At 32.7% G+C, this 25,609-nt stretch overlaps 2 protein-coding genes and 1 pseudogene across 17 annotated transcripts in view; 1 reads left to right on the forward strand and 2 right to left on the reverse strand.

The window, feature by feature from the left end:
• LOC106756192 (chaperone protein dnaJ GFA2, mitochondrial) overlaps window positions 1-15,305 on the forward strand; it is a 20,986-nt gene extending 5,681 nt beyond the window's left edge. For 6 of the 16 annotated variants that reach the window (XR_002667298.1, XR_002667300.1, XR_002667307.1 and 3 more), the window contains 5 exons: window positions 928-1,123; window positions 1,275-1,394; window positions 1,864-2,019; window positions 2,402-2,478; window positions 3,147-3,427. Coding sequence is in view for 3 of the 16 variants with exons in the window: in XM_022778924.1 (XP_022634645.1) it covers window positions 8,206-8,277; window positions 8,359-8,449; window positions 8,728-8,814; window positions 8,999-9,081; window positions 10,209-10,292; window positions 10,408-10,446; window positions 10,809-10,898; window positions 11,338-11,388; window positions 11,473-11,560; window positions 11,680-11,744; window positions 11,831-11,905; window positions 12,249-12,321; window positions 13,623-13,714; window positions 13,807-13,878; window positions 14,230-14,286; window positions 14,374-14,422; window positions 14,606-14,672; window positions 14,803-14,899 (1,332 nt within the window). In the remaining 13 variants the exon portion in view is untranslated. Of the gene's footprint in view, window positions 1-927; window positions 1,124-1,266; window positions 1,395-1,598; window positions 1,769-1,863; window positions 2,020-2,401; window positions 2,479-3,146; window positions 3,428-7,981; window positions 8,278-8,358; window positions 8,450-8,727; window positions 8,815-8,998; window positions 9,082-10,208; window positions 10,293-10,407; window positions 10,447-10,808; window positions 10,899-11,337; window positions 11,389-11,472; window positions 11,561-11,679; window positions 11,745-11,830; window positions 11,906-12,248; window positions 12,322-13,622; window positions 13,715-13,806; window positions 13,879-14,229; window positions 14,287-14,373; window positions 14,423-14,605; window positions 14,673-14,802 lie in introns of those variants that run through there. The other 10 variants (XR_002667299.1, XR_002667301.1, XM_022778924.1 and 7 more) reach the window with 9 other exon arrangements.
• LOC111240503 lies at window positions 4,936-17,550 on the reverse strand (annotated as a pseudogene).
• On the reverse strand, window positions 17,345-20,481 carry LOC106753732 (putative pentatricopeptide repeat-containing protein At3g08820). Its single transcript, XM_014638060.2, has 2 exons — window positions 18,238-20,481; window positions 17,345-17,567 (listed from the first exon to the last, which is right to left on the reverse strand). Exon 1 carries the CDS (start codon window positions 20,474-20,476, stop codon window positions 18,434-18,436), a length of 2,043 nt encoding a protein of 680 aa, XP_014493546.2. The 5' UTR covers window positions 20,477-20,481; the 3' UTR covers window positions 17,345-17,567; window positions 18,238-18,433.
• Between the last annotated feature and the right edge of the window lie 5,128 nt (window positions 20,482-25,609).

The raw sequence follows: 25,609 nt of genomic DNA on the forward strand, positions 1-25,609 counted from the left end.
TTTTACCTACTCCTTGAAGAATTTCAGTGAAGTGAGGGTGAGAGCACCGTCAAATGAGAGAAGTACCGTGAGAGTGATTTGTGAGAGCAGAGGTTACTTTTTTGGTATACAAAATGAGTGAAGATAGTATTTTATTTTTTAGGGTTTCATAAATAAAATAATAAATTAAAAAAAAATTAGGTAGGTGGGTTGGTGGGCCAACCCGGCTCACCACAGGTTCAACCCGCATGAGCCGGGTTTAAATGAACCGGGTTGAAATCTGACCCGCACATAAGTGGGTTGTATTTTTCAAACCCAACCCGGCCCAAACCCATGACGGGCCGGATTGGCTCGCGGGTTGTGACCCATTTTGATGGTTCTAGTAAATTATCATCAGTAAGTTCTTTTAAGATACACTCCTTTCATATCAAATTCCGGGGAATACTTATGGTAAGAATACTTGCCGGGTTCTGCATGAACATTATAAGTTTTCAAGTCAAAATTTGGCACGAGGAAGGCCTCTATGATTAGAAGGAAGATAATTCTACTGCAAATTTAAATGAGAATCTCAGTTTTATTTATGTCCAGATGCCATGTGATCAAATTGTTTATCTGAGCTGCAATAGTTTTATTACTGAATGCAAGTATAGTTAGTTCTCTTAGCTGCACAAATAAGCTTCAATAGCAGTTTATGTCTTCAACACCTTAGATTTGTTATGTAGCTGCTGCAGCTAGGGCTGGGCATAATTCAATGAACTGTACTCAAACTACAATTAACTATACTATGTTATACTAAAAAAACTAAGCTTATTTTAACTAAAAAGTAATTAAACTATTTTACAGTTCGGTTAAAAAAAATTGAACTTTACACAGTTCAGTGCAGTTAACTGTGCACTATAGATTTTTCTCTAACTGAGAATTTCATCCCCAAATTGAAAACCCTTGAAGCTAGGGTTCGAGAAGATTGAGAGAAATGCGAAGAGAGTTCCATGGTTTCTTCCCCAAGATGCACTAGGAGGCTCGATTCATGGACCAGAGAGTGTCTACAAAGGATTGAAGCTGCAAAAGGGGCTGATTGAGGGGCGCGAACAAAACCCTTTGTTAAAGCTGGTGCGAAGTCACTCGAAGAGGAGTGCGAAGCATGGTTTGGGTTTTTCTTTCCCTTCCCTTTTTCCTTCCTTTAGTTTTTCTATAAAAAAAGTTGTATAATAGTTTTTCTGTGGGGTTAGTTTTGGTTACTCTAGGTTCTTTTTAGTTTGAGGGTGATTAGTAGATAATAGTTTTCAGTTTTGCAGCTGTCGAAAGCTCACCGTCGTCGAGGGTTCGCCGCCATCATTGAAGGTTTTCCGTTGTCAAAAGCTTTGCCGCACTCTGCCATAACACTTCTCCTTTAGCTGGAACTGTGCAATCCAAAGGTAATAATATTTTTTCCCTTTCCCTTTCAAAAGGGATATATGTTATGACTTTCTTGCATTATAAAGGAGTGTTTGTTTTCAGGCCTTATTGTGGAGTCATTGTATCTGTGAATGATATTTGCTTTAGCTAAAAAATTATGCTTATATTGGAATGTTTGTGCTGATAAATCTTGTTTGTGGCCTAAATGCGAGGAAACCTCCAAGTTCCATTGCTTTCAGGATAAGATGGATATCTTAGCTCCCCACAAGGACCCATCCCCACTTGAATTTCCTGCAAATGAATTTAGTCTCAGTACTTCATATCTAAAACAAATTCCTCAGTTCCTAGTTTATTATCAATTTATAAGTGCTTTCCCTCCATTCCCCTTACACTTGTATGTTCCTTGCTGTTTATTCTTCTATAACAGTAGAAGTGTCTTTAAAATTTTACTGACTCATCAGAGATGTAACCATGCATATAATGTTACAGGTGAATTCTTGGCACTTACTGGAGGAAGGTTGATTGGGAAGGAAATAATTGCATGCATATAATGTTACAGGTGAATTCTTGGCACTTACTGGAGGAAGGTTGAGTGGGAAGGAAATAATTGCTGCTGAACTGGCAACTCATTTTGTCCTTTCTGAGGTTTGATTATCTTTAGTCTCTGCAATACATGACTTTCTCTTTTCATAAAGTTTCATCCAAAAAGGAAAAATTCAATAAAATGAATTTCAATTATAAAAAATATGCTTATCAGTTTAAAAAGAAAACCTCATCTTGTTTTAGGCCTATGGTAAGCAGCTCTAATAGATTTGTTTACATTTTCTGTTTTATGCTCTCAGGACATTGGTCCATTGAAATAATGACTTGTCAAATTTGTATGAAAAAGGAGAAAAATTAGTAAAAGAAGCACCGGGATGTTCACTTAAAACTGCTTCTCAGCATTCAAGTCATGGGTGTTTGTTACGTATAGTAGGTGTTTTAAGTGTTACTTTGAAAGATGATGCTTTCATTTTTGGTGTACCAGAAAATTGGTGAGCTAGAGAAGCGCTTGATTAGCTTGAATTTGGAAGTGAGGCTCAAAGTGAAGATTTGGAATGGCGGGTTTGAATCTCGCTCCTTTGCAAAACTCTGTGTTGCTATAACTTGAACTAAAATAATACAACATTTTAGTGTAATTTTGGTTTTAAAATTATTAGAATGATGTAGTTTTAAAAATGAAAAAGTGATGTCAACTTGATTTTTTTAGGAAAGAAAAACGTGTTAACTTGATGCAATTTTAACTTATTAAAGTAAAGTTATATCAAACTTATATGATTTTAATTAAATTTTTAAAAGAATTTATAATACATTTAAATCATATCAATCGTATCAAACTGAAATAACTTCATGTACTATCATCATGTAAACTTGAAAGAGCAACTTACATGTTATGCTTTGTGGAATCTTGAATGCAGTGCTTCGATATAAAAATGGTTTAGATGAGTAGTTACTAGTGTTTTGGTTTATTGTTGATTTGTATTATGTATCTGCTATTGTTTTCTGGATGAACTTTATTATACTTGATTTGACTAGGTACACCTATTATTTCTCCTAATATTTGAAAGACTAAATTTCACAATATATTTTAGTGCTATTTGAAGTTGTAGTTTAAGAACGTTCAATATTAAAACATTTGTACAGTAGTTTTGATTATAGTATTCTTTGCCTTTTCAGTTTGGTTTGTTCATTGTAGTCATCCTTGTTGATGTATGTTTAATTGACATTAACAGATCTCGTGGAATTTCCAGTCAAGTAGAAGCACCGAAAACACCTGAAAATAATTGACATTAATTGACAGTATTGGACTTGGGCATTGTTGATATGTCATGGATGATCATCTTACTGAAGTATGGGCCAAGTTACCTTATCTTTATTTGATTAGCTTATTAGTTTGTACGTTAGTGACCTTTCTCTTGTTTATTTTCACTTTTCTCCAAATCAAAATCTTGTTTTTGAAGTCTATTGAATGTTTCCATTTTAATATAATTTAATAGATGGTTTTGTGGTTTAATTTCATTGTTTCTTTGTTATAGTAAGCTATGTTTCTTTATATTCCTTTATCCAGACCCTTCTTTTACATGCTAACCAGTGATATGGGAAACTCTTTTATTATTAGATTGTGTGGCTATTTTCACTTATTGAATGTTGGTATTGTGAGTGATCTTGATAAGGTTTGGATAAATGAGTAGTTAACAGTTAGTGTGACTGGTTAGTTGTGTACTATGTTGGCTGTGATCTTTCTGCCTATCCATGGGTATTGCACCTTGGTGAGTGTTTTCATAGAGGTATGTGAATTGGTATACATACAAAAAACAATTTGAAATATTGAATTAGTGTTAAGTTGGGTTATAGTTGAGTGAATGTATTTTATTAACGCTACCATCCACTCTGTATTTTATTAGTAAAGCAAAATCTGATTTGACAGGGATATGGAAAAATTTGATGGGGTCAAATGCAAAATTGTAAAATCGTAATTTTACTGTTTGGGAATGTAATTGATGTTACGCAAGAATAATTACTGATATCATGTTACCACCTACCGTTTTTCCTTGTCAGGGAAGAAGCTACAAAGTCATAGAAAATCATTTAAAGCTTGTACATTTCAGCTTCTGATCTTGAGACTGTATTTTAGTAGAGTAAAGGTTTTACATTTATTTAAGTCATAAAATAAAGTAGATTTTTGTATTTTTTTTCTAAGAAAAAAGAGTAAAAAATAAAAAATAGTATCAAATAAATATAAAAAAATTATGTGTCAAAATATTACTTTTTTTTTTACTGTGAATCAATATTGCTGTTAACTGTGTCAAGTAAGTTTTACGTAAAAAGCAACTATAAAGCTGTTTTAGAATCAAATAACAGAGATATATTACAAGTTAAAACACACAAATTGCCAAGTGTAAGTTATTCGTAAAGGAAGAGAAAGAGTATATGAAACACATATATATGAACATACATTGATTTGTTGTTTCTTTTGATGTATCAGTATATGAACATCTTTCGTAAAACTGCACATGTATATAATTATTGATAGGGGTGGGCAAAGTATACTGCACTATACTATAAAAAATTGTAGTTAACTATAAACTACTTTAAGAAATCTGTAGTGAACTATTTTTTAGTTCAGACTAGTTAAACTGCACTACAAATTCTAACACTACATGATTCTGTATTCCCGCAGTAGTTCAACGGCATCATCCATGAACTGCATGCATAATAACAACTACGTCAATTATAACACCTCATCGCATATATACAAAAGAACATTTCACGTAAACATATCACCTCGGAAATCAAACAATAAACAGTCAAATTATAAATTAGCAACCAAATAAATCTGCACAAATATGACTACCTAAATTAAGGTAATTTGAACAAAAAAAAATGATTCTCTCATTTGATACATTCCTCTTTTTGCTATTCAAATGCACTATATCAATTGACAAATATGCAACTAAATCTATATATGATATATTCCTTATCTCATCAATATCAAAATGCAAACTAATTAAGATTGACGTGAGGAAGACCAAATTTCTTGGCATGTATGAGAAAAATATATTTCCAAGCATCTTAAGTTCTCGCCCAACTGGTTCCAAAAACTTCAGGTCAACATGGATTGGCCAGACAGACCTGTCCAACACAAAAAGGCAAAAGTTAAAACTACACCTCTATCCCAAAAACAATATATTCCAAAATAGGCCTTTATAAATATGATCACATAAACTGGAAACTCTAAAAAAATAATAAAAATAGTCTTATCATAAATTGTCACTAATTGAACAAAATCCCTTTATGTATCTTAAATACCATATAGACTACCTTCTATTGTATATAAATTACAATTAAATAGCTGTACAATAGCACAAAATTGACACTAATAGCATATATCTATTGAAGATGGACTTTCGGTGCTTCTTTCTTGATTTTCAATCATCCAAATTAATAGCAGCACTTGAAGATCCCACTTCATCTTGAGAGGTTATTTCTACAAAAATAAATTAAATATTTCATAATCTTTGAACACTTAAAATATAAATCAAAAAATATATAAATTTGTCATATAATCTCACCTTGCTCAAATTTATCAAGTTCTTTAGGATCCTCATCAAAAAGTATAGAGAAAGGTGTTCCTTTTAGCCAATCTTGTGTGCAAACAAGTACTTCCACTACTTTAGGCGTTAGACAACTACGATAAGGACTAACCACTCTTCCTCCTGTACTAAATGCACACTCTGATGCTACGGTAGAGATAGGAATGACTAACACCTCTCGAGGCATATTCGCAAGGATAGGAAATCTGGTCGAGTTGACTTTCCACCAATGTAAAATATCAAACTCAACTGACATATAAGGTTCAGGATCCTCTCTCAAATATTTATCAAGCTCTGATATATAATCAGATCTACGTCCTGTAGCTCTTAGGTAGAAACGCATGCAATGAGGATCATCATCATCATCTAGTTGAGATTCTTGTTGGCTACTTTGAGAACCCTCCTCAATACCTTGATATTGTTCATAAAGTGTTTTTAAAGATGACAATAATTTTGATTTCAATTCCGTGGCCATGCTAGATTCAAATAGGTAGTCAATGAAGTAATTAACAAAATCCAANTTACTCNTAGGGTCANGCACAACANCAATCAATAATAAAATATTAATTCCATTAGGATTTCCCCAATATTTTTCATATTTGCCCTTCATCCTCATTGCCATCAATTTTATGCTCACATCATTACTCTCAGAATATTATCGAATCCTTTTACCAATTGCAAACACTTCCTTCATATACACATGACTGGTGACATAAGAAGAACCAGAAATGCGTAGGGTAAAGTCATAAAACAACTTTAAAAATGGTATAATAGACCTCGCATATTCCCAATCCTCTTCTAATGGCACACCACCATTACTTTTGGCCATTTCATCACCAAATTTCTTATCTTGCATATCTAGCAAGACAAAGGCATCTTTGTACTTCAAGCTTGTCTCTAACATTAAGTAAGTTGAATTCCACCTGGTTTCAACGTCAAGACAAACAATGCCTTTATAAGAAATTCTCTCTTGCTCAACACATGCCTTGAATCTAGCAAATCTAGCGGGAGGAGATTTCACATATTTAATTGCACTTCGGATTTTTGAAATTGAATCTTTGATTTCTTTTAGGCCATCCTTCACAATTAAACTCGATATATGCGCACAACAACGCATATGAACATATTCTCCCTTTAAGACTAGACAATTCCAAGATAACATCCTTCTTTTGAGGTATTGGACCCCAACATCATTTGCTATAGCATTATCCACGGTGATACTAAGGACTCGCTTCAACTCCCAATTATTCAAACAAGCCTCAACATGTTTAGCAATGAGCTCCCCTGAATGTCCTATTGTTTGAGAAAAATTCAAAATTTTCTTTTGAAGTTTCCAATCATTATCAATAAAGTGAGCGGTTAAACTCATGTAATTTAGGTTTTGGATTGAAGTCCATGTGTCTGTAGTCAAACAAACCCTCTCAAAGTGCTTTGATAGAAACATTTTCAACTTTGCTTTTTCCTCTTCATAGAGTTCCCATATTTCACGCCTCAATGTAGTGCGGGATGGAACTTCAAAGCGTGGTTGTAAGGACCATAAAAGGTCACGGAAGTTCTCATTTTCCACAAATCAAAAAGGAAGCTCGGACTTCACAAATATCTTCACCAACTTCATTCGAGATGCATTTTGGTTAAATTTAGAAATAGTTGGAGAAAGGAATTGAAAAACCTAACTGTGTGTAAAAAATGAATTGGGAGAAGTGAACTGTGATTAATAGTTAACTATAGTTTAAAAGATGTAGTTCAGTATTTATAAACTTAACTATTAATAAGTTTATTTAGTGTTTAGTAAAATTAGTTTTAGTTTTTTAAGTTTAAAAAAGTGCAAATAAACTATAGTTTTAGTTTTTTATACTAACTATGCCCAGTCCTAATTATTGATATATATGGAAAAGCTAAGCTACATACTCATTACTATGTAGCAAAGATAAAATGGCTTAAACCATCACAAGAACGATGCTTATTATACCATAAAATGGCACTTGCATTAGCTCATAACTTCTAGTGTTCCTAGAATACCAGAGCATTGTTATCAGTCTCATTAATTAAATATTAAATAATTAATATAAATACTATAACAAAATTAAATATTTTCATACGTTAATTTTTAGACATTATTATGAAAAATACTATAACTTTAGATAAATAAATATACTTCTATTATTAACAACTAATTATTTTAACCGTGATGAACTAATTATTATCTGTCACATACATTTGTACTCATATAAAGGTGATTCTTATTTTTTTTACATTTTTTTTCTTTAACTAACCGTTATTTTAAATTTAAAAACTACTTTTCTATTTTTATTAATCTTAATTTCAATTTATTTATTTTAAAAATTAAAATAATTATTTTATAAGAAAAATACAATTTTTTTTTTATTTTTGTACTTATTTTAATAAAATTATTTTATACTCAAATAATTTTTTATTAGGATAAATCCGTTGCCAAACACTTGTACGGTCACGGACCACACAGTCAGAAGAGTTCCCTGAACTTAGGAGCGGTTTGTCGTGTCTCACACACTGTTCCTCAGTTCATAGCCCATTTTCTGTTCGTCTCTCCTCTCTTCCTGATTTTACTCCAACCTTCTTCATCAAATCCTTCAATTTAGGGTTTATCTAGGGTTTATTTACCCCAATTCCTGAAACCCTTTTTGATTGGCCTTTGTAGTTTCTCGCTCTCATTACCCAAATGGTTCGCTCTCATGGCGTCACTCTCGTTAATCGCCTTGCTCGTCGATCTTTCCGTGGTGCCAACCGTTCTGTACGCATCTTTTCGACTTCTTTGTCAGGGTGCTTCAATGAAATATGGTTTTCCAATTGTGCTGCAAATTCTCATTTGCAGGTTTATCAATCAGTTTTCCAAAGGGGTTATAGGACACTGAACTCTGGGCTTTTCCATCCATCGAGAGTTACTGGTAGTTTTACGTCTAATGGTGTGTGTTAAATCAATCATTTTATTCTCTTTCCCTTTTCATTGTATTACTGTTTGGGAAACTAAGCAATTTGTCAATTTTTGTTTAGTTTCAAAATTTTCATTTTGGGTTATGTTATTTGGTTCTACAGTTATTTTATTTTATGTAAGTTCATAAATTGCTGGATGAATTGAATATAGGTCCATATCTTGTTTTCTTGCAATGTTGAATCTAATCTAAGTCTTGCATGCTTTTCAATTGTTGTTTATGCTCACCTGCTCCTCTTTATCCATTTGCAGTTGGAGGTGGCTTTAATTTGAAGAAATGGTTACTATTGGGCGCTGCAAATAAATATTGGGAGGCAGCTAGATTAATTCATGGCTCAGGTATAAATTTTAAAACTCTGCATCATATACTTTGATTTGATTTTTGCTATTAACGGAATCAGAAGGAGTTTCAAGTTCCTTTACCTTTCACTCAATTCAGTACTGTCTTTGCTTCCGAATGCATATTTGTTAGTTGTCTCGTGCATGTTGATGGCCAGTTTGTTTTTTCCAAATTCTATTACAGCATTTTTAGCAAGAGACTATTATGATATTCTCGGTGTGAGTAAGAACGCAAGTTCTTCCGAAATAAAGAAAGCTTACTATGGGGTAAGTTTTCCCTTGCCATTGTCATTATATATGAATTTAGTTACTGAAATATGCGGACTTTAGCTATCTTATCCATTTCATGGTTAAACTTTATCAATTCACTGATGATTTGTTGGGATGAGGAATAAAATAGATAGGTAAGAAATATGATGGTAGAATAGAAAAAAATAGATAGTTGTCTGACCCACTTCCTAGTTGCACACGCGAAGTAATCTTAGGTGAAACAAAGACAAAGAATCTTGGTGGTGTAGTGAAGGGGATGAAGAAGAGATTGTTAAACTGTTTCAACGATGGATTATAATTTCTAATATGGAAGGGTTAGAAACTCGAGATTTAGAAAATTTTGGCTTACTAGAACAAAATTTCAGTTTGAGCTGTTTTGAAGCTTGAACATGTGTAAACAATTATGAGATTTAAAGTAATGTATGAATGGAGGATGGATATTTTGGTTCCTATATGTACGAACAAGTGAGATATTCAAAATTTGAACACGTTACAAAGAGATAAAACTTATGAAGCGCTATGAAATAAAGAGAAAATACTGTTTGAACATAGATTAAAAGAAGAGACTTGGATGGCGTGGAATCAATTTGCATTCTTGTTAAGAATATCTACAACCAAAGATATTTATCTTCTAAGGAGGCTGATGGAAAGGTGTCAAAGTAAAGAAAGAGAATTACATGTATTTTTACTTGGAAAAAGTCTATGATAAAGTGTCATGAGATGCATTGCGGAAGATTTTGGAAAAGAAAGGTGTCCATGTTCCTTATATCTGATCTAGGTTATAGAAGACTCTATAATGGGGTAATTACTAGTGCAAGAGTTTGTGGAGGTGAGACTAAAGACTTTCCTATAAGGAGAGATCTACATCAATTTACATATTGACCTGTCACAGGATAACGAGGCTATTGTTGTTATTTTGTTTTATATGTTTTTATAATCTGAATATGCAATTTTATATTGTGCTTCGTAATTGTGAAAGTACTTCAGTTCGGCCTTACTTTTTTTCTCATCTTTGTACTTTGACATGAAGTCATCAAACAGGATTAGTCAGCTTAGGAATTACCTTTCTAAAATGATACTATATATATTCTTGTTTTCTATTAAATTCTATTCATGCTCCGCAGCTTGCAAAAAGGCTCCATCCAGATACAAACAAAGATGATCCTGAAGCTGAAAAGAAGTTTCAAGAAGTCTCGATAGCTTATGAGGTGGACCCTTGGTGCTTTTGTTTTCATTTCGTTTGTACTGCCAGAGGTCTATTTGAAATTTTCATATACTAAATTGGCTCACTGCTTATTTGTTGTCTTTTTTCTCGTGTGGTAGGTTTTGAAGGACGAGGAAAGGCGACAACAATATGATCAGGTTTAGTATTCTATTATCCTTGGTATTTTTCCTTCGTGTACAGTGATGATATTTCTAAAAGAGCTGAGAATGTGGTCATTTCCTGAGTTAATATCTTGTAAAAATCTAAATGGAGACAACATTCATTTTGTAGTGTCTGTACTCACTAGGAAATTTTTGCTTACATTTCCAACAGTGTTTTTCGCTTTGTCGTTATTACAATTTCTATGCTCAGGATTTCATATTTTGTACCAGTAAAACTTTAGGTTTATTTCATGATTTATTACAACTCATACTTCGTGTGCATGTTTGTTGCTTAAATGAGTATTTTCAAATTGTTGAATGGATTATTCATTTGATTCACTTTTAATATAAATATTTAGCTTGGTCATGATGCTTATGTAAACCAACAAAGCACTGGTTTCGGTGGTGAGGGTGGCTTCAATCCCTTCGAGCAGATATTCCGTGATCATGTAAGGACTTGGTAGTTTCTTCCCTTTTTATTTTATTAATGGTGTCTACTAGGGATACTTCTTTCATTGTTTGTTGCCCTGCATTGTTTTTGAACTATGGGATTACATTCGCATTTCATAGTAATAAGAAAATGTCATTATTATCTCATTTCAATTGTAAAATTTACGATGTAGAAATGGAGCTTCAATTATTTATTCAATCTAAAGATAAAATGATTAATTTAGCATTCAGACAAAAACGTATGTTATAAAACTTACTCAAAATTTTCCGTTTAATTGATAGTTGATTATGCATCAGTTTTTTTTTTTCACCTGAAATTTCTATTTCTGAAATTATGTAGTATTTAATTAAATGTAAAAGCCTATAGACTTTCATGTGGCATTCATTCCACATTTGAAATCTAATTGTTGTTTTTTTTCAATTCTCAATGGTCAACAGGATTTTGTCAAGAGCTTCTTCCATCAGAATATTGGTGGAGAGGATGTGAAGGTTTATTCTTTCTTCATATGTGGACTCTTCTAAGTATGCTTAGGAGTTGTTTGACCAAAGCCATCTAAATAATTTCTTTTTCAGACTTTTATTGAGCTATCTTTTATGGAAGCTGTACAAGGGTGCACCAAAACTGTAACATTTGAAACAGACATGCTTTGTAATGCTTGTGGTATGTTTATTAACACGCCCACTACTATATTGTTTTCAGATTGATTTGTATTTTGTCAAGTCAGTGCACCTGGAATGAATTTTTCAGCCACAAACCTTTTGCATAATGAACTATTGCAGGTGGGAGTGGTGTTCCTCCTGGTACAAGACCTGAAACTTGTAAGCGATGTAAAGGGTCAGGAGTGGTCAGTATTGTCTCGAAAATAACTTCCTTTTTATAAAGTTTAAGTCAGCAAATTGTTATTAAATTGATAATTTTGGAAACGTTCAGTTATTTGTACAAGTTGGCATATTCAGAATGGAGAGTACCTGCGGTACCTGCAAGGGAACTGGAAAAATTGTATCGGTATGGTGTAAATAAGCCCTCCTTTTCTTTTGTAATATTAAGTCTTTTTTTGTTTCATATTTTGCGCTACGGCTTAGACAAGATGATGGATGGAGTTTCAATGATAGTGTGATTCACATAACTTTTTTATTCATGTTAATTATACTGTTGCTGATTGGGAGAATTCTACATCTTAAATTATTCTTCTACTAGCCCTTTCCCCTCTTAAGTAAAGTACACATTGAATAACACTGTTGATTAAATGCCGCATATGACTATGATATGATGGTTTTTCATATTAATTATAAAATTGTGATAATATATTTGTAAATATTAACTTTTTTTCTTTTGTTATCTGTATCAGAATTTCTGCAAGTCTTGCAGGGGTGAGAAGGTTGTCAAAGGAACAAAGTCGGTCAAGTTGGATATTATGCCTGGTAATTAATATTTAAATTCTTTTGAGATGTGTTGTTACTGCTAGAGACGTAGTGCTAGATACGTAGTTCATGCGCATATGACATCTAAAGACTTAGGCTAGCCTACTCCTCTACCTACCCACTAAACATAGTAATCATAATAATAACATGCAGGAAAGAAGATACTTAATGTCTGATTAAAGCTGGGAAGCCCTAAATTTTAAATAATTTTATTAAGATACTGAAGTTGAAGAATTTTACTAATGTTGGCTCTATCTCTGCTAGGAATGACAAAATAATTCGTTTTATCTATCATTCATCTATTGGTAAATCTATGGTATCCAATGCTAACAAAACGGATCCTATACATCCATTTAATTTTATATGGATGGGTAATAGTTAATTCGCAATTTTTCAATATCCACAGATTTTATTCAATAATAAAAAAGTAAATCCATTGGATGAAAAAAATGCTAGCGTCTCTCTCTTTCACACTGCCCCGCATCTCTATCTCTTTATTTTGTATACTATTTTACAAATGGAAGTGCACAAATTGATACACTTCTAAACGTGATGATATTTATCTGTCATGATATATTAATGGAGTATGGATGCAACATTTGATTAAGGAAATTGATCACATATCAACGCTCTTCTCTGCACCCATAATACCATAAACTTTGGCACTTGTTAATATTGAAAATATTATACAAACTTGCAGCCTAAATCTCCCTAATGAAAAATTAAAATAGTCTGAGTTGACAATGATATTGTAAACCACCTCATATTGGAGAGGTTCTCCGTGGACCTTGCCATATGATTGATCATTCAAATATGCATCTAGTTCAGCAATGGATTTCCCTTAATATTTTTTTTTTCTTTCATAACACAACACAACCACATAGCGAATCCACAGGTCATGAAACCAACTTTGCATTGGGAAAACACACAAATTATGTAGAAAAGAGAAAGGAATAATATTTTAAGATACAACATATAAGTAGAGACATTCTTTATATTACAAGCTAATTTTGTAAGATTAAGTCAAGTTTAAACCATCTTAGTAATAATTTTATAAAATATCATTTTTGTGGAGGGACTGCATATCCGTACATAAAAAATTGTTAATGGATGGTTTGAATTGACTTTTAGTATTAAATTAATTGAATTTTTAATGCATTGGTGGACCATATTCATCCAATTGTTATAATCCGTCCACGTGCCAACTCTAATCTATGCCTTGCTATATGTATGCGTATGCCTTCTCTTATTTCTTAGGTCGAGCTGTGATAAGTTGGCTAATTTTGTTTTTAACATTTCAGGGATAGACACCAATGAGACCATAAAGGTTTTCGGAGGTGGTGGAGCAGATCCTGATAGAGGTCATCTTGGTGATCTCTATGTTACTATCAAGGTACTTAATTCAATAGCTTGGAAGTTGGAAGTCGCTTTTTAAATTGTTAATACTTTAAAACTCAGCATTTTTATTTCTGTGTTTTTTTCCAGGTTAGAGAAGACCCTGTTTTTCGCAGAGAAGGATCTAATATTCACGTAGATGCTGTGTTAAGTATCACTCAGGTAATGATCAGTCACGAAGAAAATCTTTCAGCAATATTTTGTGCAGTTATCTGGTTAAGTTTTCTTACGATCCACTTGTGTTTGTGTTTAACTGGATGATTTGTAATTGTCTGGGAGCAACATATTTGTTTATACTGCATCCACTGAGTTCCCCAAGAGAGTGTGGATTGACATGTGTTTGGTTTATGAAAGATAGCAGTGGTAGTGGTGGTGGTGGCGTGGATATGGTTGGTGATGGAAGTTTATTGTCAATATTTGGATTTCCAAGATCTTGTTACATGTTTATGTTGCTTTTAGAGATTTTATTGTAATTAAACTAAATACTTGAAATTTGGTATGCACGGGTTTCAGGCGATTTTGGGGGGAACTATTCAAGTCCCGACTCTTACTGGAGAAGTTGTACTTAAGGTTAGAATTATATCGCAGTACATAATATTATTTCTTATGGCACTTTCAGTAACTGGGGAAGTTTGATTTATGGGTCTTGTTTGGCAGGTTCGTCCAGGGACCCAACCTGGTCAGAAAGTGGTTTTGAAAAAGAAAGGTAAGCAATTTAATACCCTTTTCCAAAATCGTTGAATTTTTCTTAATTCTTTGAGACAATTTGTCCATTCATCTAGAATGTATGGACATCATGCATGCTGCATGAATTCTTAAAGGCTTCTCTAGTGTAAGCCATTAAGCACATTTCTTTCATCATTCTAATCTTTGTTTATTCTTTTAACAGGGATCAAGACAAAAAATTCTTACACATTTGGGGATCAATATGTTCATTTTAATGTCAACATCCCAACGTGAGTGTCTCATTACATATTTTATTGTATCATTTTCAATGTGCTGTTTGCTCCTCCTTGTACTCTGTTTAGGTTCTATGATGGATGATGCTTAGCATATAAAACGTCTGTATTTGAAATGTTATTACAGAAACCTGACACAGAGACAACGAGAGTTGATTGAAGAGTTTGCCAAGGAAGAGCAAGAGGAGTTCGATAAACGGAGAAGTGCTTCAGCTTCTGGTTGAAAATATCTGCAGAATCTCCACTATTTGTTTATGGGAAAGTCATGCTCAACTAGGTGGGAACCCACCTGCTATTAGAAATTTTGTAGGAGCATTAAAGATTTTTTTTTGCTTTCGCATCCACATAGTGTATGTAATATTTTTGTCATAATGTCAATCCAAATTTGAAAGGTTAGTATTTAGAAGATAATTTCCCTTGATCCTATACATCTGGAATTGTAGTCAATTTTGTACATATTGTTCTTTTAACAGGTGTGCAATTCACATACTGTCATTCTTTGTACCATAATGGTTAAACTAACCTTTACTGGGTCTGGGATTGATATGCTACCTAATCTAAAAGTAGCCTCCTTTTCAAGAATTAGTTTGGTCAGTTTGATATCTGAACATTACTTATAACTTGTCTCTATTTGTTTTTACATTAGGTAGATACATGTCTCATGCACATTTTTGTGAGAAGCAAAAATTGGATGTTTTTGCTTAATTTTTTATCTGGGCATTCTCAGTAGAAAAACCAAAATACTCCTTTAAAATGTTCAAGATTAGTGTTTTAAGTTGAAATAATTATCTATCTATATCTATATATATATATATATATATATATATATATATATATATAAACTTAGTACATTAATGAAAGTTAGTACAGAGAGTATAAAGGGTTGGAAATAATTAAAAACCTGAAAATAAAATGGTTAAATAGGAAAAAAAGTAGTGATAGGGATGGAAAGGTTTATGGAATAAGAAAAATAATTAAAGAAGGGAATATAAATAGTAGTTCAAAGTGTCAAAAATAGAAATAATTAGTAGAGTAAATAATTAATATGATTTTATGGTATAAATGCACAATTAGTTACAAAAATGAAAATTAATAGCATAAATGTATATAAGTAATGGCAAATATCTTGATACTAGAAGTGTGTAAAAACAAGGATAAATTGTTAACTGAATAGCATATAAAAATTCAATCCATTTTCTTCAAACTAATCATTTATAAAAATTCAATCCATTTTCTTCAAACTAATCCATTTATCATTAAAAATTCACTTCTTTTGTTTCAAGGACTATTTAGCTTAACCTATAAATAAGAATATCTTGTTTGCTTCTAAGACAAAATTACAAATTAACTTCATGAAGTTCAATCTGCCTGCAAACCATAGTTAGAATCATGTTTTCATGATTTTTTTATAACTTTTTACAACTGACATGACTTAAATCAAATTCTTCATTCTTTACTCTACCTATTTTCAGAAGTATGATTTATATCATTGATGTTACAAGGGTTACATTTTTGACCAATTTATTTTTATACACTCCTTTTTAATTGTGATTTTTTTTTAATTAAACTGTCTCTTTTAAAACTTTTATTTAAAACATAACAGACTGGTTTTTCAATTATAATTCTTTCACAAAAGTATCTCTTTTACTAACAGAATTTGGTTTTATAATTTAATAATTAAATACATTTTCTAGTGATTTTGAAACGTCAAAATAATCAAAGAAAAAAAAAATCTTGTATTTATAAGCTCTAAATATTATCATTCTTTCTTCAGAAATTGAAATCACCAGGTCCTAGAATCAATCCCCGAAAGAAAGCAATTAATAAAATAAAATAGCACAATAAAATTCAAGTGTTCCTAAAGCGACTAAAGAAAACTTCATTGATAAGTATGGGAACTTTGGCCACATGGAGAACAAGGTAATTAACAATGGGTTTCTGAATGGTGTTGGTGACCCCATTTTTTGTACTGCACAAGTAAGCCTCAGTTGCTTTTATTCACATGACCAAATTGATCTTATGTAAAAATTCTTTTGAATTTTACACACATGAGAGAACACATTACCATAATCCGTAGGATGAAGAAGATTTACACAAATGAAATCAATTTAATAGAACACTCTAATAATATGAATCTAATTATAGATTTTCATGTATGGTAAGGTTATTTACTTTCATCATAATTATTTTGAAAATCATATTTTGAATAATTTCTAATTAATCTAAAAATCTTTAAACGAAAGTTTAACACAGATGAAATTCCATGACAGCTACCAAGATGAAAGGTCTCACCATTATCAACTGATAATTGGATAAAAATCCTGCAGGGAAACTCTTTTGCTTAATGAGATTGGAGCAATTGGTGGAAACAACCATTTTTGCGTGGAATTCTGTGAAGCCATGGAATTCACTGCACTGAATGAGTCATCAAAATCATTGCCTGCAGCCCTTAGAGAACCTTTTGGCATAGGACGGCGTTGAACTTGCTATCTGAGGAATGTGATGGTTGTGAAACAGTCCCAGGCTTCTTCTTCAATGGCTTCCCTCCAAACTCTTGCAAAGGCTCAGAATCATTGGAAGAAATAAACTTGTCCAACATGGTCTCCATTTCAGAACTTGTGGCGGAAGGATAATGCTGCCGCTGCTGAAGATTATGGTTACTTCTGAAAGTCTAACCATTGACACAAACGATGTTTGATGTTGCCGTTATTGTTCGCAAGGCTTGTGAACAAATGAGCTTGGGGAAGAACAGTACCTCACTATTAGTCCAGAATTTTGTTGGTAACAATGTTGACCAATATCTGAATCCATATCTAGATTCATCCCTAGTCAACTCTTTGGAATACTTCACAGCTTGACAATGCACAATACTCATCTTACCTTTACAATTACCTGAAAATAACAAGGAAAACTCTCATTCTATACTTTCGGAATCAATAAGCATATCTTGATACTAAGCAATAGCTTGCTTTACTAGTTTGTGGTTTTCTTCATTAGAAAATAAAAATGAACCCAAAGAGAAAGAACATAATATGTTTCCTTTGTTTAACTAGTTATGTTTCTTTCATGGGAAATTTGTACATGGTTGTGAAATTACCTTGGTCACCGAGATGGCCACGAAAATTTAAGACCAAAATTCGAAAGGGAAATGGAAACACAATAAAGGGCATACATGCAATAAAATTTTTTGGCCTGTTAAAAGTTCAAAACTTGGTTAAAACTCATCACACTTTGCTATTCTATTGCAGCAAGATGCAACAATTGAGCCCATCAAGAAGTCACCAAATGGTAAACATTTGATGATTATCATTTTTAGCTGAAGGACCATAATTCAGCCACGTCTGTGTTTTGGTTTGATTAAAAATATTATGCTTCTTTTTGTACCTCAAAAGATCTTATCAGATCTCAATCTCGACCTCTCAGATCTTAGTTGTATTCCTAATCACTATCCTTAGAAAAATAATTATTTTCAGCTAAACACAAGCAGAGTGAGACTATGGCAAAATAAAAGAAAAGTTTACATAACATTTGGAAATGAACTCGAGGTAGAAAAATGTTGGACCTTTCTTGACCAGCAGTGTACCAAATCTGTGCCTTGACAAACTTGTGATCCATGAGTCAGAGTTCGTTTTTCACAAGCCGATTCAGAAAGCTGAGACTTTTCTTACCTGAGCCCCCAACTATCCCATGTAGTCTATATCCTCATCACCATCACAACGAATTTAGACTTCACATCTTAGAATGCATATATAAATTTTTTACCAATAATCTCGACAAGAGCATGAGCCTTCACTGAAATGATGGAATCTGTTATTATCTCTAATAATAATCTCTCTCTCTGTAACTTTTGAAACAAGTTTTATAGCTTCATGACAATCACCACAAACACGAAGGTTTTTAACAACACGAATCACATCTTTGACACTGGTACTGATCAGTGCAAATGCAACAGCTAACTTCTCACTATGACAACCAAGGAAGTATTCCTTCTCCTCCTCTTCTATATCAAAGAGCACAAATTCAGTGGTTGGAGTATAGCCAGCTTCTCTCAAGTCCTTAAATAAACTTTCAAGTTTTTCATATATCTTGTGTGTTGAAGGATGGGAAGTGTCTCCTACACGGAATTCGTGAACAACCCCATCAACTTCAACCCAACTACACCCAGGTAATTTCTGCATCCCTTTCTCACTCAAACTTGACCTGATTTTTTCTGCTTCATCCCATCGACGGCTCGCTGAATATATATTCGATAAGAGAACATAATGTCCTGAATTCCACGGTTCTAACTCAATGAGTTGCATCAACACTTGTTCAGCCAATTGGGTATCCTTGTGTAACCTACATCCTCCCAACAGTGCTCCCCAGACAATAGCATTTGCCTTCATTGGCATACTCTTGATCAGATCCTTAGCCTCAGCCAACAGACCTGCACGAGCCAAAAGATCCACCATGCATCCATAATGCTCTATAGTAGGAGTCACATCAAAAACACAACTCATGTGACTAAAATAACGCCGACCATCATCAACCAAACCAGCATGAGTACACCCACAAAGCAAACCAACAAAAGTGTTCCCATCAGGCTGCATTCCAACCTTTCCCATTTGGCTAAACACCCCAAAGGCAGCCCCAACATGTCCACACATAGCCAGCCCAGAAATAACAGCATTGAACACCACACGATCCTTCCTCCTCATACTCTTAAAAATCTCCACTGCCCGGGCCACACTTCCACATTTGGCATAGAAGTCAATCAATGCAGTACCCAACACAGGATTAAACAAAAATTCATCGCCATCCACCAAACCCCTAGCCCAATTCCCCAACTCCAACGCCCCCAGCCTCGCACATGCAGAAAGAAACCCCACCATGGCATAACAATCCGGCCTCACATTCTCCCTCTGCATCTCAAAAAACACCTCAAGTGCTTTCTTCGGCATCCCATTGGAAGCATACCCCTGAATCAAGGCACTCCAACACACAACATCCCTCTCCACCATCCCGTCAAACACTATCCGTGCTTCCTCCATGCTCCCGCACTTCGTGTACATATCAACCAAAGAGGTTGCCACAAACACATTCCCACACAACCCATTCTCCCTCATATACTCATCAATCCATCGTCCACTAGCCAAGTCCCCCGTCCTCGAACATGCATACAAAACCCGAACCAACGTAAAACTATCCGGTCTCACACCCATTTCCAACAATCCTCTAAATAACCCAACTGCCTCCTCACAATAACCAAACTCAATGTACCCACAAATGATGGCAGTCCAAGAGACAACATTTTTTTCAGGAATTTCATCAAACACCCCGCGTGCATGACTCAAAAACCCGTTTTTGGAGTAGAAACAAACTAGGCCAGTATTAACAAACACGTCATTTTCGAAACCTGTTTTGATAACGAGAGAGTGAAGGGTGAGACCCAGGTGGGTGTTTTTGAGCCTGGCGCAGGCTTTGAGGACGAAGGGGAAGGTGAAGTTATCGGGGACAACGGTGCTGCGCTGGCGCATAGAAGCGTAGAGCGAAACGGCGTCGTGAAAGGCATCGTTTGAGACGAGGCCGCGAATGAGGGTGTTGTAGAGGAAGATGTTGGGGTGCGGGGTTTGGGCGAAAACGACGGTTGCGTACTGCGTGGCACGGAGGTTGAGGGAAGAGCGCAAGAGGGTGTTAATGAGAAAGGTGTCGTCGTTGAGACCAAGTCGGAGAAGGCGACAATGGCATTGCTTCACTTTCTTCAACGACCGACAGCCAGAAGCCAAACACTTCTTTAGCTCCAAACCCATGTTCATGTTCATATTCGTCTTCTTTTTCGGTTCTGCATGCGTTCACGTAGTTTCTTTTTGTTTTATCTTTTTTTAATTCTAATTTTTTAGTAAAATTATCTTTTAAAAACTTTTTTTATAAATGTATTTTGTGTACAACCTAAAAAAATATTCTTTGACACATATAAAATTTTTATATTCATTTGATATTATTTTTATTTACATTTTACTCTTTTCTTTCTTAAAAAATATAAAAAGATTTAAATCTTTCAACAAGATGAAGTGACAAGAGTGACAAAAACAAATAATAGAACCATCATAAATACAATGAGATGCATGTTTAAAGCTAAACAATTGTCTAAATAATTTTAGAAAGAAGTTGTTTCTATTGTTATGTATATTTTGAACCAGTGTCCAACAAAAATTGTTTATGAAAAAAACACCAGAAAAAGTTTAGAGTGAAAGGAGAGTCTCAATTTGACACCTTATAATTTTTTTATGTATAACATATGTACATGTATCATATTAACTAAAAAAGAAGTTTGATGACAAAGGAGATAAATGCATCTTCATTAGTTATTATACTAACTCAAAAGTGTACAGGTTTTACAATCAAGTGACAAAGAAAGTAGTTACTAGAGACGTGACACTTAACAAGAACAAATGTGGGATTGGTCTTTCAAAGCTCAAAAGGAGCATGTAGTAATTTCAAAAAGTTACGAAGAGGTAAACGATCATGTAGATCCAACTACTAGGATAAGATTGTCTAAGAAGACTAGACCATATAGCAACTTAGGTTTTGAGGTTTAACAAACAAACGAAATAATGTTCATAAGATACAATGTCTAAACAATTGTTTATGCTAAAGGACTATACCAGATGAAACATGTGTCTATTAGATATAAGAACATATCCAGTGTATCAAGCAAGATAAATGTGAAGAATACAATACCTTAAGTAAAATTTGTCTAAATGAAAGCACCGTTTGATATAATAGAAATATAATCTATGGGAATGTTGAGCTAAATACTGATGCATAAAATTCAACATATAAATATGAAAAACTACTGAGCATTGATAAACACATACTAAACGTCATCTTATTCATTTTATATTTGAACTTATCGTTTATTTATTGCATACCAACAAAGGTTGAAGATAATGTGCTGTAGTGAACACACCATGATTGAGAAAGTGTAAATAAAAACGCAAGTTGTTATCATCTGATATAATGTTTGTTGATATATTGTTGAGCGACCTAGGTGGCACTCATGCTGTAAAAATATTGCCTTGAGCATCTTATGTGCAGTATTGATTTGTGTTTTCTTTTATTTTGGTTTTTGTTAGGTTTGAGTAGTATTGATACTTTGATACTTGTTTAGTACTTACTATATATTAAATGGTATGATGTATGATGATGATGAGTATGTCTTAATCATTTGTATGGTAGTTGCGGTAGATAGATGTAATTACATGGCTCTCGTGGAGAGATTCCATGGTGGTGTCGAGTAGTGTATGTATTATTGTAGGAGCTCACTCTTAGAGGTTATCCTGATACTTTAATGGTTATCAATTCTCAAGTAGAGAAGGGTGAGGCATGTGGTGAAAGTAACATAAAATCCTAGTCTAAGGACTTTATCTTGTCTAAGACATTAACGAACTAACCTTGTGTGTGGTAGGATAAAACTCATTAGTAATGATTTTGTAGAGCAGTAGAGGCTACTACAAGTACACAACCTGCCATAGCTCGACAATAATATATGTATTCGGATGGTCAAATCTAGATTTTCTTGTATTTATATGTTTAGGGTTTTGTTTAGTTTGAAAGTGAAATGTGGTATGCTGATTTTTTGTTTTTCTTTTATAATATTAATTAACCTTTCTTTCTGTGTTTTGTTTGTTGGTTGTTTCTTCTTATTTTGCGATAATCACCTTAATGGTGAGAGTAAATAAAAATGCTAATCTAGTACAAATTATAAAAGTAAAAAAACAATGTTAATTTTTGTTAATCAATATAAACATTCTCCTCTAAAAATCTCTATGTTTTATTGATAGTTATAATCTTTATAACATTTTATTTTAATAGTTTTATACTATTAAAATAAGATGTTACATTTTAAATCTTAGAATTAGAACAAAATTCTATTTTTTAATCTCATCATACAAATGTTTGATTGATTTGTACTCTTAAGTTTTTTGTGTGTTTTTTTTATGACATTGCATGTAATAATCATGTTTGAACTTTTTATACTAGTATTTAAAAAGGTTAAATATGTTTTTAGTCTCTATACTTTGGGGTGATTTTGGTTTTAGTCCCTCTTTCAAACTATAGTACAATTTAGTCCTTCAACTTTAGAAAACTCTGGTTTTAGTCCTTTTTACCAAATTTTTTAAACTTTATTTGCTGTTTCAAGCATCTTCTTACATTATAGCATTTGGATTGTTTACACTGTTTGACACATTTTTGCTTCAATGTTAATTGAGAAACGCGTTTGAAACAACAAATAAAGTTAAAAAAATTTGGTAAAAAGGACTAAAAATAGAGTTTTCTAAAGTTAAAGGACTAAATTGTACTATAATTTGAAAGAGGGACCAAAACCAAAATCGCCCTAAAGTATAGGGACTAAAAACATGTTTAACCCTATTTAAAAATCTAAAAAGTAATATATAACATTATTTTATTAAAAAAGTAACACAACACAAACTTAGATATTACTATATTTTGAAACTTAATATCTAGGAACAAATTTTCTAAAATATAATATATTTTTGCTATTATCATTTCAAAACATAATGAATGTGTTTGAAATTATCATCCCACCATGATAGCACTTTTGTTAATTAAAAAAATAACATATACGTTCTTTATTTTTTATTATATTTTAATATAGGTTAAATAGATCCAGTGGTCCTTATTTTTGTTGGTTTTTGTCAATTAGGTCCCTATTTTTTAAAAATGATCAATTTGGTCCCTAAATTGGAAAAAGTAACTCAATCAAAGACATTTCGTTAATTATCGTGAACGGTGTTAAAAGTCTTCTTTGCTGGCAATAATAGCTGTCATTTGTAAACAGGTGGCACTTAACCATTTTATGACATGGTTACTATTTTTATTTGTTAAAGATTAAAATTAAAAAATATTGTGGTTTAAGTTTAAGTAAAGATAAATTGGGGAAATTGGAAAAAGTGATCTGACCTAATTAAAAGATTTTAGGTTTGGGGAAATTGGTCGTGCTTCATCAACATAGTCAGAATTCCACAATTTTTCTTCTCCTTCGTCAACCATCACAGCCCAGCAACTTCAATCTCCACCAGACCTCCTCCTCTTGAGCTCGCTGCCTCCTCGCTGCTGCGTCGCCAAGCCGTTTCCTTACCTCTTTCCATCGCCAGCTCGCTCGCCATCACCGACACGGCAGCTACAACACCGTGTCTCTCCCCTTTCAGTCTTGTTTCTAAATCTAAGCCGCCAGAGGAGAAGGTGTAATTGTGAGTGTTGAATATGATGTTGGCCAGATCTAGGGAGTTTTGAACTTCACAGCTGACAATTTTGTTTGGTGTGAGTNATNTCTTGTTNTGGTTTAGGGTTATAGTGTATGAATTTTATCTCTGCATTTTTGCTTGTTCTGGTTTTGTATGATTTATTAATGGAATGTGAATGGTTTTTACTCTATTGCTGTTGTGNTTGTNTGGTGTGAGTGGTTTCTTTGGAGATATCCTCGTTGTGTTTAATCTGTTACAAAGGATGCTAATTTTTGAAATTCAATTGGGAAATCATGTAATTTTTTTATTACTAATTTCTCATTATGTACATTGATCCACCAAATGATTGTTTCATAATGCTGAAATAATGCTGAAAGAATGAAGAAAAATTATGCATAAAATAATTTAAGTCCACGTGTTATATATTATGTGCCATCTGTTTATAAAATGACAGCTACTATTGTCAATAAAGAAGATTTTTAACGCCGTTGAGAAAAGTTAACGGAATGTCCTTGATTGGTTTACTTTTTCCAATTCAAGGACCAAATTGATCATTTTTAAAAAACAGAGACCTAATTGAAGAAAACCAACAAAAATAGGGACAAGTGGATCTATTTAACCTTGATAATATATACGAAAAATACAAGCTGAAGTTATTGAAGGATGAGGATAATATTGGAAATTCTCACATGTTAGATGGCATGTATAATGAGAAATGCAAAAGTCAAATTTTAAATAACATCAAAAGTCCAATCAACTTTGTTGTCGTGTCAAGCTATAAACAATCGCACGGAAAATATTTTTAACTAAAAAACTTTTATATTATTTTAGTTCAAAATTAAAATTCTACATTAAAAGTGATTATGCATAAACATAAAATAAGTTTATTAACGTTAATAAACTAATTATTAACTCATTTAGTTAATTTTATTAAAACAAAAATGTGTAATAAATAAGTTAAAACAAATTATTAGACAAACTTTGATTTAGTTAAGTTTGATGTATTCATTTATTAATAGGGTTAAATATGTTTTTAGTCCCTATAGTTTGAGGTGATTTTGATTTTAGTCTCTCTTTCAAACTAAGTACAATTTAATCTTTCAACATTAAAAAACTCTGGTTTTAGTTTTTTTACCAAATTTTTTTAACTTTATTTACTGTATTAAGTATTAAAATTAAAAAAAATTAAAATATTAAAAAAATGTGTCAAACAGTGTAAACAATTCAAATGATATAATGAAACGTACTTGAAACAACAAATAAAATTAAAAAAATTTGGTAAAAATGACTAAAACCAGAGTTTTCTAAAGTTGGAGGACTAAATTATACCTTAATTTGAAAGAGGGACTAAAACTAAAAACATATTTAACCCTTATTAATATTATTTTTATTTTAACAACCTTTTACTTTTATTTTAGGGTTAAACATGTTTTTAGTCCCTATACTTTAGGGCGATTTTGGTTTTAGTCCCTCTTTTAAACTATAGTACAATTTAGTCCTTCAACTTTAGAAAACTCTGGTTTTAGTCCTTTTTACCAAATTTTTTAAACTTTATTTGCTGTTTCAAACGCGTTTATCAATTAACATTGAAGCAAAAATGTGTCAAACAGTGTAAACAATCCAAATGCTATAATGTAAGATGTTTGTTCTCAATTAACATTGAAGCAAAAATGTGTGCAAAAATGT

Source organism: Vigna radiata, chromosome 2, assembly GCF_000741045.1.
Source record: "Vigna radiata var. radiata cultivar VC1973A chromosome 2, Vradiata_ver6, whole genome shotgun sequence".
Classification (NCBI taxonomy): domain Eukaryota; kingdom Viridiplantae; phylum Streptophyta; class Magnoliopsida; order Fabales; family Fabaceae; genus Vigna; species Vigna radiata.